Raw genomic sequence first — 15,742 nt, forward strand, 5'->3', positions numbered from 1 at the left:
AAATTCCCGCTCTGTAATCTCCTTCTGAGCTCGAGGTGTACGCTGCTTGGCCACGCCCTACGCGTTTCGTCACACGGACGTCATCTGGAGCGGATGACTCCAGATGACGTCCGTGTGACGAAACGCGCAGGGCGTGGCCAAGCAGCGTACACCTCGAGCTCAGAAGGAGATTACAGAGCGGGAATTTTAAAGTTGTATGCACTACCGCAATTTTAATCAGCCTGTTTGTAAGTAGTTTTAACCTATTTGCTGCAATAAATACAAAGTTTTAAAACAGTATCACACTATGGATGTGCCTCTTCTCTACCTTATATAAACGTGGCACACCGCACTCACGGAGGAACGAGGGATCCCTAACTTTCACAGCTGAAGGAAGCCAGAGAGCGGCACAATAGCTAATATTGTGAAGGTTGATCCACCCCGGATGGGGTCCTTTTTCCGGTGAGAGCATAATAATATAATACACTAATAGCCACCGAATGCGAAGAACACCGCTGGAAACCATCACCCCCCTCCTTTTTTCACCTGCGGAATATTCCGTCACTCACTAGAGACTTGTTTTATCACGTTTATTGTTCACAATTCACCTGCATCTTTTTACACATTTTTATATTCCTATTTTTTAATTTTATTTTTACATTATATCATTTTTTATTGCATTTTTATGGTATGTCTATGCCTATTATATAGCATCACATTGGACTAAATATTAGATTATTCACTTTTTACTTTTATTCATGTATTTTATTTTTGCATACCAGTATAACACACACGGTTTTTGCACCAGTTATCACATCTAGTTTTACTCTCAGCTTTACCTTCCTTTTTTAAGGCACATAAGCATTTATTTGCACATGCACTTTATTAATAACCATATACTGCCTTGATACAGTGATAAGCATTTCATAATAGGGTCACTAGGTCCTGTGATATTATGACCTTTATTTTATGATTATTTTGTGACTTTGCGATTTTTGTGATATTTTGTGGCTCTGGCTTTTATTAACCAGCACGCTGAGAAATATATACAATACATGTTTTTATGCTAAATCAACCAGCACGCTGAAAATTATATGTGCCCCCACTCATATGAGGTTCACTAACACAACATAACACATTTAAGTCCGCATTTTATTTGCCAGTATACTGAGAGTCCGTACTTACCGGTATAGCGCCATATCTATTCCCTCTCTTTGTTCTCGAACTATATGCCCACAAGATATTTTATGTCTATAAGGTGAGAAGTGCCTATGAATAGTCTCTAGTGCAGGTACACAGATCAAGGGAAGAGAACAATCTTGCAGCTCCTCTGCAAAGATCAGGGGAATTATCCAGTCAGTTAATGTAAAAAAAAAAAAAAAAACAATCGCAAAGGGCACAGGAATTCGTAAACTTGTAAAGCGTTTATTTGGAAAACATAGCATTACTTACATCTGATGTAGGGAACCTTAGCCCTCCAGCTGTGGTGAAACTACAAATCCCATCATGCCTCTGCCTCTAGGAGCCATGCCTGTGATTGTCAGGGTCTTGCAATGTATCATGGGACTTGTAGTTTCAAAAAAGCTGGAGGACCAAGGTTGCCTACCCCCGACTTGCATCAAATAAGACTGTATCCAGCTCACAGTGCAGAGAGACAGGTGTTGAAACACAGCCAGAGGGGATACAGGGATTAATGAGCCATAAAGCAAAAGAGCTGAACCCGCTAAAGAGGGATTACCCGCCGTGCTCAGAGCACTATACGCATAGCATCTGCAAGGTTAGTGAGTGGCAACATTTTTCAGCAGCTCCGCCCCCTGTAAACAGCACATTGGAAAGCTGGACCACTGCTTTCACACAGAGTATAGGGGCCTGGGTGACCAATAGTCACACTTGTCATCTGTTTGCTGGTCAGCAACGCTAAATAGAGAGTATGAGCACTGATTGAAGTATTGTGTTGGGCAAGTGTCGTAGCTCTAGGTACACAGACTATGTTCATTGTGAAAGCAGCGGTCCAGCTCTCTATTGGCTATGCCTACGCATGGCTGCTTTTACAGTAGTGAATGCACACATTGGGGAAAAAATTGCCTGACTACATAACCTCTTGGAAAAAAAGCTTTAATTAGAATTTAACGTTAAAGTAAATATAAATACATCAAGTATCTTGTTTTGTGCAAGGTAATAATGTTAATAAAGCAAGTAATCATACATTTTTTTTTATTGAATATGTATCTACAGTGCCTTTGAAAGTATTGATACCACTTGAAATTTTCCACATTTTGTCATGTTGCAACCAAAAATGTAAATGTATTTTATTGGGATTTTGTGTGATAGACCAACACAAATACAAAAATCTGAAAATTGTGGCATGCATTTGTATTCAGCCCTCTTTACTCTGATACCCCTAACTAAAATATAAATGCAAAATGCTATGTGTGGCAGAAAACTAACACTGCACATCACCCTGAACACACCATTCCCATTGTGAAACATGGTGGTGAGAGCAGCATGTTGTGAGGATGCTTTCATACAGCAGGGACAGGGAAGCTGGTCAGAGTTGATGGGAAGATGGATAGAGCCAAATACAGGGCAATCTTAGAAGAAAACCTGTTAGAGTCTGCAAAAAACTTGAGACTGGGTCGGAGATTCATCTTCCAGCAGGTCAACAACCCTAAACGTATAGCCAGAGCTGCAATGGAATGGTTTAGATCAAAGCATATTCATGTGTTAGAAAAGCCCAGTCAAAGTCCAGACCTAAATCCAATGGAGAATCTGTGGCAAGACTTGAAAATTGCTTTTTGACGCTCTCCATCCAATCTTACAGAGCTCAAGCTATTTGGCAAAGCATATGTACAAATGTCACTCTCCTGAATGTGCAAAGCTGGTAGAGACATCCCCAAAAAAGACTTTCAGCGAAAGGTGGTTCTACAAAGTATTTACTCAGGGGTGCTGAATACAAATGCACCCTAAACTTTTTAGATATTTGTAAAAAAAGAAAAACATTTATCACTTTCCTTCTACTTCACAATTACGGGTGGCACAGTGGTATAGTGGTTAGCACTTTTGCCTAGCAGTAAAAATGATCACGGGTCCCAACCATGACACTACCTGCCTGGAGTTTGCATGTTCTCCCTGTGCTTGCGTGGGTTTCCTCCCACACTCCAAAGACATGCTGGTAGGTTAATTGGATCCTGTCTATATTGTCCCTAGTATGTGTTTGTATGAATGTGAGGAACCTTAGCGTGTAAGCTCCTTGAGGGTAGGGACTGATGTGAATGTATATGTAAAGAGCTGTATAAATTGACAATGATATAGAAGTACCTGAAATAAATGTGCCAGTTTGTGTTTGGTCTATTACATAAATTAATTTTATTGGGATTTTAACTTTTTTGGTTGTAACATGACAAAATGTGGAAAATTTCAATGGGATATGAATACTTTTTCACTATATGCAGTTAAAGCCAAAACTCCAGCTTAACCTTTATTCTTGCATGTTTGTACCAGCTCATTTCCTGTACTGAAATAGCTTCCTCTAGCTTCACTGCACATGACAAGCTTCTCCGTGTGGTTTAGAAACTGCAGCAAGTCAGAGCCCATCCCATTTTCTGGTATGTGGGGGCATCTAGCGCCATATAGATTTTTGTACCCCAGCTTTCAGTTCTTGGTCTTCTCCTTTTATTGGCTTTCAGTTCTTTCAATCATGAAATATCAGCATCATATGTAGGCGTTACCTAGGGCAGTTTGCATGCAAACATAGTGCGGCTTTCACATAAACTTGCAATTGTATGCAAATAAAAAACGTACCACATGGAATTTTCTCCTTTTGAGAGATTCAGAAATATTTGGGTTATACTTCTGCCACTAGGATTTGGACGCTGACCAACCCTTCACATTTTGCCTCATTTTTTTGCTAATGACCTAGGAGAATGGATTTCTTTTCTCTACTGAAAGATTAACAACTTTATTTTCATTTATTTTTTTCCCGTCAAGTCTGTGTGGCTATGTGGGCTGCGCATCGGGAACAACTTTTAGTAGACCCCCCCTCCCTTCCCATTTGGTTTCCAAACGATCAAAACGCTTTTACAGTTCTAGTTCAGCCTGCAGTGTTTCCTCTCTAGGTCCTGAAACTGACAGCCTGGCTCATTTCCCCTGCTTGAGTCCCTACACTAATCTGAGTCTTCTCTAGCGCTGTTGAGTATGGCCTTTCCCCTTAGCCTGCTGATCTGATTTGCCTCCAGCTTAAGCAGCCTCTGATTCTGCAGCTGCAGATGTTCTATCTGACAGAGTCTCAAATCTTTGCCTTATGTTATCCCTGAGGAGTCATCGGCATCTGCCATAGCTCCTAGTTTGTAACTTCCAATAGCGCTGTTACTTGTCTGGGATCTGTTACAGGCCTTAAGACTTCAAAAACATTTCCTGGTGCACACCCCATGCAAAGACATCATGTACAGAGACTGGAAATCTGATAAATTATTCACATCTCCCAAACATTTTTAATTCCATTATTGTTTTCAGAAGTCCTTTTAATAAGTGGGCCATTTTCCCTGTTAATCCAGCAGTGAGTGTCATGTCTTAATAAAAAACAGACTATTCTTGTAAAGAATATGCCAGTGTTTAAGGATTCTGTAGGTAAAACATTCTTTTGAATGAAAGAATGAAAAATAATTTTGAAAACCTTGTTTTCTCTGTCAGACCATTTATTGCAACCTGCCACGGCTAATAATGTTAGTCGGTCAAACATTAAGTGAATAGATTAAACTTGTAAAAAAAAAAAAAAGGATCCAGTTTCCTTCCCACTGATCCACTCAGATCTCATGTTGGCTACCCTACACTACTGTGTAGATGAGTTAGTGGGTGTGTCCTGTTTTATCACCAGAATGAGTCTCTTATCCATGCACATGCAGGAAAACTTTGGTTGAAATTTTGGTTTGTAAAAACCTTCTTTTGTGCACATCTTCCGAAGGTCAGGTATCTTCTTGAAACTGCATTGAACTCATGTAATCAGGGATGTCACTGGGGGGTAAGTGTACTCATCTACTCCACTAAAAGAGGCCTAGCCCTTATAGTTATGTAATTAGGTTGAAAAAAGACACTAGGCCATCAAGTTCAACCAATTAAAGGGGCAAAAAAAAAGCTGGGAAGACCTACCTCCCTCTAAGGCCAAGTAGAACTGCTTTTGTAACTTCCAGGCTTCAACCTCCTAAGACCAAACCCAATTTAGAAGCCCAGTTCAACTGCAAACCCTAGACCTCCAAACCTACTGACAAATCCTCTACAGACTGAAAGACCACTACCACTTTTTGTAGTAGGGGGAGACATCTGTCAGGTTTTGTGAACATCTGGAAAGACAGTGTCTCGGATGCCTTTTGTAGGTGAGGTTGTTTCTATGGGCTGCTGTTAGCCACCTCTCCATTTATTGCCTTTCAGCCTTCCTGTGTCACTGCAAGTTAACAGAACGTAAACCAGCCCTTTCAGGTCTTCTGAATCCGTGGGTTATTGCTCCAGTGCCTTATACTAAAAGGTTTCAGGGATTTTATTCCAACCTTTTCATTTACCAAACCACAAGGGGCAACCTTCCTTTCTATCTTTATTCTGACCCCAAACTTCTGCATGGAATCCACCAAACTGTTATAACCTCCCATCAGGGGGATTTTACGGCCTCTGTAGACAGACACAACACCTAGAGGTGTTCAGGACTTGTCACAACTGGGGGGATGCCAAATGTGGACCTCCTGGTCCAACAACAAACTGGACAAGTTTGTCTAGGGGTTCAGAGATTCTCTGAAGGAAGCAGTATAGCGCTCTGTGATTAGTACAGCCTGATCTAGGCTTATCCTCTCCTTAAATTACTTTCACCTGCTCTGTAGATTCAGAATAGAAGGCATTTCGATAATCTTCATAGCTTTGGACTGGACCAGGCAAGTGTGGTACTCTGACCTGATCAGACATTTGGTGGGCCTTTCCAGATTGTGAGGATCTCTTATCCCAATGACCAGTTCACCTCCCCGCTTCACAGTTGCAGGATTTTAATGCCATGACTGTTGACGCCCAGGTCTTGAGGGATAAGTGGCCTCCTTGAATCAGTGACTCCTATGAAGGTAGAAAGAATTCTCCTTCCCCAAAAATCTACTACAACATGTGGAAGACTTTTACTTCACTTGGTACAAAAAATAAACTTACTACAGAAAATATTCTGTACAGCATAGCCTGCCTTTTTTTACAATTAGGTCTGGTCTCAAAATTGACCCCGATTACCATCTAGGGTCCAATCTTGGCTTTTGCAGTCTGGTTTCCAGACACTGCTTGCTTCCCATTCTTGACCTATGTTCACTTATCTCTCCCTGGAATCTGAAAGGATGCCCAAAGTCTTTGACCTGTGCCGCCCTTCAATGAAAAAGACTGAAAATTGGAATTTGTCCTTACCATAAACTCGTTTGCATGGTGTTTGTGGGGGAAAAAATCCTACCCCTGAGGCACACATGGCATGGAAGGGGTTATGCCTGGCTGGGTTATTAATTTTGCCACTGTCCAAGAGCTGTATATTATGTGGTAGTATAAACGAAATGTTTCTGAATCGTGTAGGCTCCAAAAATAAGGAATATACAGGGAGTACAACCCGCACCCCCCTTAGCTGTATAACTACTTCTATGGGTCAGCCCCGCAGCTTGCATCAGGAATACTGAGATTCATACATGCTCTGATGCGTGCTGTGATGACAGGCATACAGCACCTGGTTGATCAACCCCACCTCAGCCATAATCTGCCTGCATTGCATAGAGAAATACATATATGCATAGAGAAGCCTAGACCCAGCAGATGCTACTGGGTCAAAAATAAGGTATGTAATAAAAATAGGTTTTATTTATATGATTTATAAAGGAAAAAAATGTAAATAAAAATAATAATCCCAAACGTACTTAAAAATGGAATTGCACAGAGTGTAAACAAACCTCCTATTCTCTGGTCCCCCGCTGGTGCTCCTCTTCTGTCCGGTGTCCCTATCGAGAGAGGCAAAATATAAAGGTTAAGCTTTTTAGCTTTAATATGTAGATACCATCACCAATAATTACGGACAGATTTGAAGTGTCGCTCACTCACTGAACCACTCGCTCTCTTTTCCTCCCATGGGCCCATAACTATAATTGGCTTCTTTACTGGCTAGTCTGGCTGTTCAAGAGACCTGAAGCATAATCTGAAAATGCCAAAAGCTTTGCCTGTTAGAATGGTTCAGGTTTTTGGGCAAAGTGGGGGTACTTAAAGCTGCTGCAGGTAAGTGTAGGTACCTCTATCAGCAGTTTTTAGTTTTTCTATAATGATCGAATCGCTTTAAATTGTGAGAATCCAGGTGATTTTTTCAGTTGCTATTCACAATTTTACAAAAGCTAGATTCGTTTATTTGCAAATTCGTTCCTACGTCTTCAATAAACTTTTTTTTTTTTTTCAATACCAATAACTACATGTTGGGTTTCTGGGATCTTTTACTGCATAATAAATTTTGGTTCATGGCACTTTTCTAAATTATGAAAATAGTGAAGCAGGTCCTGTCTGCAGCAATTCTGATATGTAGTTGCTTTGCCATATGAAGGCTTATAATATTTAAACCTTCACTTGTTTCATGGGAAAGCCTTCAGATCTACAGGATTGAAATTCAGCATTAAAATATTAAAATGAACGTATGAGCTTTGAGTCTTGACTGTATATAGTTCTATGTTGTCTTTTGACATTTGTGCTTTCATTATTTGTTTGTCATTGTCCCTGCGTGTTATATCAAATGTGCTCTTAAGAAATCGGCCATATTCATGATATGAATGGAGGCTATATACTATCCAAAACAAATTGCCTTTGTTTTGTGACTAAAAGTATTATCACTAGTGACACATTACTCTTTCAGGGCCATCAATCAATGCCAGTGAAGATGTTTTGATAAAGCCTGGATCCATTGTGTTACAGTGTAACCTCACCCAAAACGGAAGCCTTGGGTCTGTTAATGTCACTTACTGGACCAAGAATGGAGTGGAGATAACAGACTCTCGGAAAAAAGATTCCTCCACCATGGAACACAGGTGAGTGTGATTTCCAGGGTATAGACATGTTGACATGTGCATGGGCAAGGTCCTGATGTATATGCTGAGACAAATCTGCCAACACCAATGTGAGTGCCCAAACATTTTGGAAGGAATAGCCAAAGCTTTCTAGATTGAAACCACTCTTGAGAGGGATGGACTACAAATACATGCACTGATTTTTGATGCAGTTGACCATTTGATGCAGGTCATTTCTAAAGTCTGGAATTATATGATGTAACAAATGACAAATCGCTGTATCCAAAACAGACAATGCTTTGGCTTGACTAACATTGAACACGTATGACTTTTTTTGCTAGATTTTATAATGGCCAATTGAAATGTTTTGTAATTCTGATTGCTTCGGTTTTGAGGTTGCAAACAATATTTTTTTTTGCTACTGCATTGTGTGTATTATATGGCTTAATTTGTACAAATATATCAGTGGAAGCTTAGGATTACAAACAATAAATATTTAAATGTTTAAGTCAGGGGTTGACAAATTTGCTTGGAATCTAGGAGCCAGCTAAAAAAGTTAGGAGCCAGGTCCGTGGCGGCGATCTGGACCTGTCCCTGGCCTGACATGGAGACGAGTGAGGGGAAGATAGCGCCCCCACCTGTCTCCAAGTCATTGCGTATAGCTCTTAGAGGGACATTTTATTTGTTTTATTTTTTTCAAATGACGATTTTTTTTTAAATTGCATTTTAGTGTAAATATGAGATGCGAGGTCTCTCTGACCCCAGATCTTATATATAAGAGGACCTGTCATGCTTTTTTCTATTACAAGGGATTTTTACATTCCTTGTAATAGGAATAAAAGTGACACACATTTTTTTTTAAAAGAACAGTGAAAAAAGTAAAAATAAAAGTTAAAATAAAGAAAAACATTTTTTTTTTTAAATGCGCCCTGTCCCGCCAAGCTTGCGTGCAGAAGCGAACGCATATATGAAAGCGGTGTTAAAACCACACATGTGAGGTATCGCTGCCATCGGTAGAGTAAGAGGAATAATTCTAGCCCCAGACCTTCTCTGTAACTCAAAACGTGCAACCTGTAGAATTTTTTAAACGTCGACTATGGAGATTTTAAAGGGTAAAAGTTTGTCGCCATTCCATGAGCGGGCGCAATTTTGAAGCATGACATGTTGGGTATCAATTTACTCTGCGTAACATTATCTTTCACAATATAAAAAAAAATTGGGCTGACTTTACTGTTGTCTTATTTTTTTTTTATTAAATAATTTTTTTTCTCCAAAAAAAGTGCGCTTGTAAGTCCGTTGTGCAAATATGGTGTGACAGACATTATTGCAACGACCACCATTTTACTCTAGGGTGTTAGAATAAAAAAAAAAAAAAGTGTATATATATATATATATATAATATGTATGTGTGTGTGTATATATATATATGTGTGTGTATATATATATATATGTATGTGTGTGTATGTGTATATATATATATATATATATATATATATATATATATATATATATACATAATGTGTTTAGGTGTTCTAAGTAAATGGAAGGAGATATCTCCATTAGCATTGCTGGTTGTAATTCCAACGGCCACCACAAGAGGGCGCCAGATTCCAGAAGGAATAGGATCACAGAAGGCCTCAAAACCGGGGGCTCAATTACCGGCCGCCGGCGGCGCGGCCCGACGCAGTCACGCCGGGGGGGTCCACGGAGACAGGATACCCCCAGCTGTGCTGCCCCAGGCGCCAGGTCGCTAATTCTAGTCGCCAATGCGACCTGGCGCCCGGGTTTTGTCGAGCCCTGGTTTAAGTATTCCAATAAATCAATCAAAATATACACATGAATGTAGTGAACATGTGAAAATCAAAAGTCTGTGTCGTCTTAACCACCATGTGCCCATTGCTTATCTTAAAGTGAACCATCAGTCATTTTTCAACTTTCCATCACTTAAATCATCTGCCGTTGTTTTAACTTTGGATAGTAAAACTTTCTTTTTTTTTTCTCTTTCTTTATTGACGGACACAACTCCAGTAATCTTGACCGTAGGGTTATTACGCCACCTTCAGGAGAGGACTAGGCAAAACATGTAATACATGTGAAAACAGAACTTTACAGTTCCGCCCAAGGGCTGTCCCTCTGGTAATAACCCCTCAGCCTGCTTCCTGCAGCTCAGTTTTTTTCTGCCTACTGAAGAAGGACCTAGGCTCTCTGCAGGACCATCGGGCTTGGGATTTTTTTCTGCATTTTTGCCTTTTGCTCAAGATTTTAAGATCCTATGATTTGCTATCAACAGCTGGCTGGGTGTCATGCTGGATAATCTAGATCCTTGTAGTCTCCCCAGCCTGGCCATTGAGCGTGTGCAGACCCTAGCTACGCACTGGGTTGGCCACGACATGCCCCTCAGGCTCCAGGGGCGGCTGGTGAGCGTGACGCTCCGGGGCACACATATGAGAGGACTACTGATGTCCTTGTCACAGTGTGCCGTGGCCAGCAGCCACTCCGGATGGCAAGTACAGCTCTTCCTGCCTCGGGGGGATTGATCAGCTGGGCATTCCCTGGGAGGTCGATTAGGGGGTACCTCTCTTCTCTCCCTGTCCCTATTCCCCCCCCCCCCCCCCTGTGGGGGATGCTGCATGACGCGCTGCTGAGCGGTGTGTGTACCTGAGCCAGGGGTCCTCTGGGGAACTCTGACCATAGATTGGGGGCTGCGCTTGGTGTCTGTGTCCCTGGATGTCTGTGGTCTCTCCGCTGGGTGTCTGGAGGTCTGCATGTGCTGATCGCCATAGCACTGTTGTTATTATCCCTGTTCATTCACTGTGTACAGTTGTTTGTCTGCCATTTTCTGTGTGCCTCAGTGGAAAGCATGGCAGGGGGCCATTTTTCTGAAGTTCGTCCATTTTCCTTGTGATTGTCCCTTATACAGGGTGGCCATTTTGTTGTAGCCCAGCGCGGTTTTTGTCCTCAGCGCTGGTCCCTGCTGCTCAGAACGGCGCTTTTTTGCTCGGGACACCTGGGAAATGGCAGTGGATGCAGACACCTGTAACTGAATGGCGCAGCACTCGGTCAGGGCGGTGAGTCCTGCAGTGGGTGCCCTCCGTCTGCAGCAGCTAGGAGGGTGTATTGTGCAGCTGTCTTAAGTCCCCAAGGGTGGCAGACAGGGTGGGTCAGCATGGCTTCAGAAACTGGTCTTTCTCCCCCAGAACTCCCTGCAATTGCAACCGGCTCGTCTGCAAACAGTGCAGTGCCTTTGGACGCTTTGTCGGCAGTCCTTGAAACGTTCATTGCCAGGGTGGAGATGGTGTGCGGGCGCAAAGGTGGTAAAAAGTGCCCAGCAATACGACCAGTACTGGCCACAGCACTAGTGTCGCAGACACTTACTGAATGGGCAAAGCTTTTGCACTGCGAATTGCAGAAGCAGCAGGCTACCCCCGTCTGCATGGAACTAGCAGACCAGTTAGTGCACGGCCTTAAGTACGTTTGTGACGTGGCCTTGGATATGCTTCCGTTGCTCTCCAGGACTTCAGTGTCAGCAGTGGTGCTGCGGTGCCTGATTTGGCTAAAGTGGAGCCTCCATGTTCCATTATAATAAAAACAAAAAATGAGTATTAAATTATCATATACGTATCAGCCTGCTAAAAACATGTAAACCTTCATTAAATGTGCAAATTAGTGGAAATAATGTTAATATTCAACAGTATGTTAGTGTAAAACAGATTGTGCAAACATGTGCAAAGAAATGTACAAAAAAGCAACTAAAGGTCAGAACAACCAAGGATCAGAAATAATTTAACCATAAAATCGCATGAAGTCGCTAAATGTGCGAATAGACAATATTTTCAACCAATAATCGCATGAAGACGCATCTGTGTCCAATATAAGTCCAAACTTAATATTTGGCTTGGTAGTGCTGCCTCTTCAGACTATTTTTGTAATTGTTACAAAAAGTCAATGGGGGGTGTTTGATTTATTCGTGCAAATAGTGCGGGCTTTCAATTAGAGAACTTCATCCCCGGTGCGCCACTCTGTGCTATAGTATGTGAATGCTCTCACCAGAGTTAATGCCCCTGTGGGGCTGGATGGACCTTCACAATGTAAGCCACTGTGTCGCTCTCTGGCTGCTGCTGGTGCACTGGGTGAAGCTTCGTTGTTCCGTCCGTATGGTATCCAACGTTAATTATATAAGGGAAGACATATCCATAGTGTAATACGTTCTTAACCAAATCGTTCGTTTATTAATATTAAAATCTACTCACATATTACATTAAAAGCATGTGCATATAGGAAAAACTCCGCCGTTCGTCTCAAACGAGTGCACACAACGTGGCCACGCCCTACGCGTTTCGTCACTACGACGTCCTCTGGAGCGGCCATATTGGTGCACCTTATTGCTTAAATAGGGTGCAGTGCTCCACTACGCCTGCGCTAAAATAACAGCGCCATTTTGGGTGTGGGATGCCCTTACTCTACTGGGGATGAATGCCATTACTCCCCCTAGTGTCCTTAGGGAAGACTGATATACTTAGCCTTGGAGCACTGCAGCCTACCCATAAACCATACTCAGTTTAGATGACATTCTTTAGTATTTCCCATTTAACCGGACGTTTATAATTAAGAGAATAAAAATAAAAATAAAATTAAATGACACTAAAAATACATTGAATAAATGTATGTATAGGAATACATACATAAAATTCACGTATATAAAATTCATACATATAAAATTCTTACATAAAAATTCATGCATAAGAAGGGGGGTATACATTAATACTGAAAAAACGCATAAATATGTAAAGATTATAAAAATTATAAAAATTATTTAAGAGGTTTTTTAATATTATTTGATTATTTAAGGGGTTTTTTATTTTAAAAAAGGTTTTTTATGCATACTAATGTGTGAATGTAAATGGAGAATTTATTCCAAAGGAAAGTTTTCCAAGAGGAAAGTTTTTTTGGGAAGGAATTAAATAAAATAAAATTCTTAAGAAATAGATATATATGAAGGTGCTAAGAAGGTCTGTTTAACATCGTCCTATAGGTGATTGTAGTGTTTGTGACTGTATGTTTGATTCCTACAGGGGAACTTTTAGATGATTTTGATCAGTCTTGTTGTAATTCCGACACGTCCAATGTATTTTGAATGAATAACATTCGACCTGAACCCGAAGGTGTGGGCCATGTGATGTTAATATTGGGGTAGATAGGTTACTTATATATGTGGTTAGATCTTATCGGGATCCTGTAGTGTTATGTATGTGTATGGGTAACATTCGACTACGGAATGTTCGTCCAGCATTATCTAATGCTGAGGCAAACAGTTAACTGTTAAAAGTTAAGAAGCAATTGACTATTAAAAGTTGGTTAAGAAGCAATTGAGGTCTAATTCTATGTTCATTCCCCTTGGCTGGAGGGTGTCTAAATTAAAAATCCATTTCGTTTCGTTCCTGGATATTTTGATCGTTTTGTCTTCCCCTCTCCAGTGGCCTCTTATTTTGTCTATTCCGTAGAAAATCATTTGTCCAGGGTCCCGATTGTGGAAATCCCTAAAGTGTTTGGAGACACTGTGTTTCTGGAAGCCTTTTTTGATATTTGCAATATTGCAAATATCAAAAAAGGCTTCCAGAAACACAGTGTCTCCAAACACTTTAGGGATTTCCACAATCGGGACCCTGGACAAATGATTTTCTACGGAATAGACAAAATAAGAGGCCACTGGAGAGGGGAAGACAAAACGATCAAAATATCCAGGAACGAAACGAAATGGATTTTTAATTTAGACACCCTCCAGCCAAGGGGAATGAACATAGAATTAGACCTCAATTGCTTCTTAACCAACTTTTAATAGTCAATTGCTTCTTAACTTTTAACAGTTAACTGTTTGCCTCAGCATTAGATAATGCTGGACGAACATTCCGTAGTCGAATGTTACCCATACACATACATAACACTACAGGATCCCGATAAGATCTAACCACATATATAAGTAACCTATCTACCCCAATATTAACATCACATGGCCCACACCTTCGGGTTCAGGTCGAATGTTATTCATTCAAAATACATTGGACGTGTCGGAATTACAACAAGACTGATCAAAATCATCTAAAAGTTCCCCTGTAGGAATCAAACATACAGTCACAAACACTACAATCACCTATAGGACGATGTTAAACAGACCTTCTTAGCACCTTCATATATATCTATTTCTTAAGAATTTTATTTTATTTAATTCCTTCCCAAAAAAACTTTCCTCTTGGAAAACTTTCCTTTGGAATAAATTCTCCATTTACATTCACACATTAGTATGCATAAAAAACCTTTTTTAAAATAAAAAACCCCTTAAATAATCAAATAATATTAAAAAACCTCTTAAATAATTTTTATAATTTTTATAATCTTTACATATTTATGCGTTTTTTCAGTATTAATGTATACCCCCCTTCTTATGCATGAATTTTTATGTAAGAATTTTATATGTATGAATTTTATATACGTGAATTTTATGTATGTATTCCTATACATACATTTATTCAATGTATTTTTAGTGTCATTTAATTTTATTTTTATTTTTATTCTCTTAATTATAAACGTCCGGTTAAATGGGAAATACTAAAGAATGTCATCTAAACTGAGTATGGTTTATGGGTAGGCTGCAGTGCTCCAAGGCTAAGTATATCAGTCTTCCCTAAGGACACTAGGGGGAGTAATGGCATTCATCCCCAGTAGAGTAAGGGCATCCCACACCCAAAATGGCGCTGTTATTTTAGCGCAGGCGTAGTGGAGCACTGCACCCTATTTAAGCAATAAGGTGCACCAATATGGCCGCTCCAGAGGACGTCGTAGTGACGAAACGCGTAGGGCGTGGCCACGTTGTGTGCACTCGTTTGAGACGAACGGCGGAGTTTTTCCTATATGCACATGCTTTTAATGTAATATGTGAGTAGATTTTAATATTAATAAACGAACGATTTGGTTAAGAACGTATTACACTATGGATATGTCTTCCCTTATATAATTAACGTTGGATACCATACGGACGGAACAACGAAGCTTCACCCAGTGCACCAGCAGCAGCCAGAGAGCGACACAGTGGCTTACATTGTGAAGGTCCATCCAGCCCCACAGGGGCATTAACTCTGGTGAGAGCATTCACATACTATAGCACAGAGTGGCGCACCGGGGATGAAGTTCTCTAATTGAAAGCCCGCACTATTTGCACGAATAAATCAAACACCCCCCATTGACTTTTTGTAACAATTACAAAAATAGTCTGAAGAGGCAGCACTACCAAGCCAAATATTAAGTTTGGACTTATATTGGACACAGATGCGTCTTCATGCGATTATTGGTTGAAAATATTGTCTATTCGCACATTTAGCGACTTCATGCGATTTTATGGTTAAATTATTTCTGATCCTTGGTTGTTCTGACCTTTAGTTGCTTTTTTGTACATTTCTTTGCACATGTTTGCACAATCTGTTTTACACTAACATACTGTTGAATATTAACATTATTTCCACTAATTTGCACATTTAATGAAGGTTTACATGTTTTTAGCAGGCTGATACGTATATGATAATTTAATACTCATTTTTTGTTTTTATTATAATGGAACATGAATGCTGACTCCACATTAATCACACACAATTTGTTTTGGATAAAATTGCTTTAGGACATATATATTTTTTTCACGGTATCACCAACAGCTCTTTTCTTTTTCTTTCTCTTTT

General features: G+C 40.3%; 1 protein-coding gene across 2 annotated transcripts in view; it reads left to right on the forward strand.

Annotated features, from left to right (window-relative positions):
- The window catches only part of NPTN (neuroplastin), a 124,231-nt gene that overhangs the window by 46,881 nt on the left and 61,608 nt on the right, over window positions 1-15,742 (forward strand). For both annotated transcript variants that reach the window (XM_077473779.1, XM_077473780.1), the window contains one exon: window positions 7,868-8,039. In XM_077473779.1, coding sequence (XP_077329905.1) covers window positions 7,868-8,039 — 172 coding nt within the window. The remainder of the gene's footprint in view (window positions 1-7,867; window positions 8,040-15,742) is intronic.

The sequence above is a fragment of the Lithobates pipiens genome, unplaced genomic scaffold (assembly GCF_037356315.1).
Source record: "Lithobates pipiens isolate NorthernLeopardFrog02 unplaced genomic scaffold, aLitPip1_a1.2 Scaffold_8, whole genome shotgun sequence".
Lineage (NCBI taxonomy): Eukaryota > Metazoa > Chordata > Amphibia > Anura > Ranidae > Lithobates > Lithobates pipiens.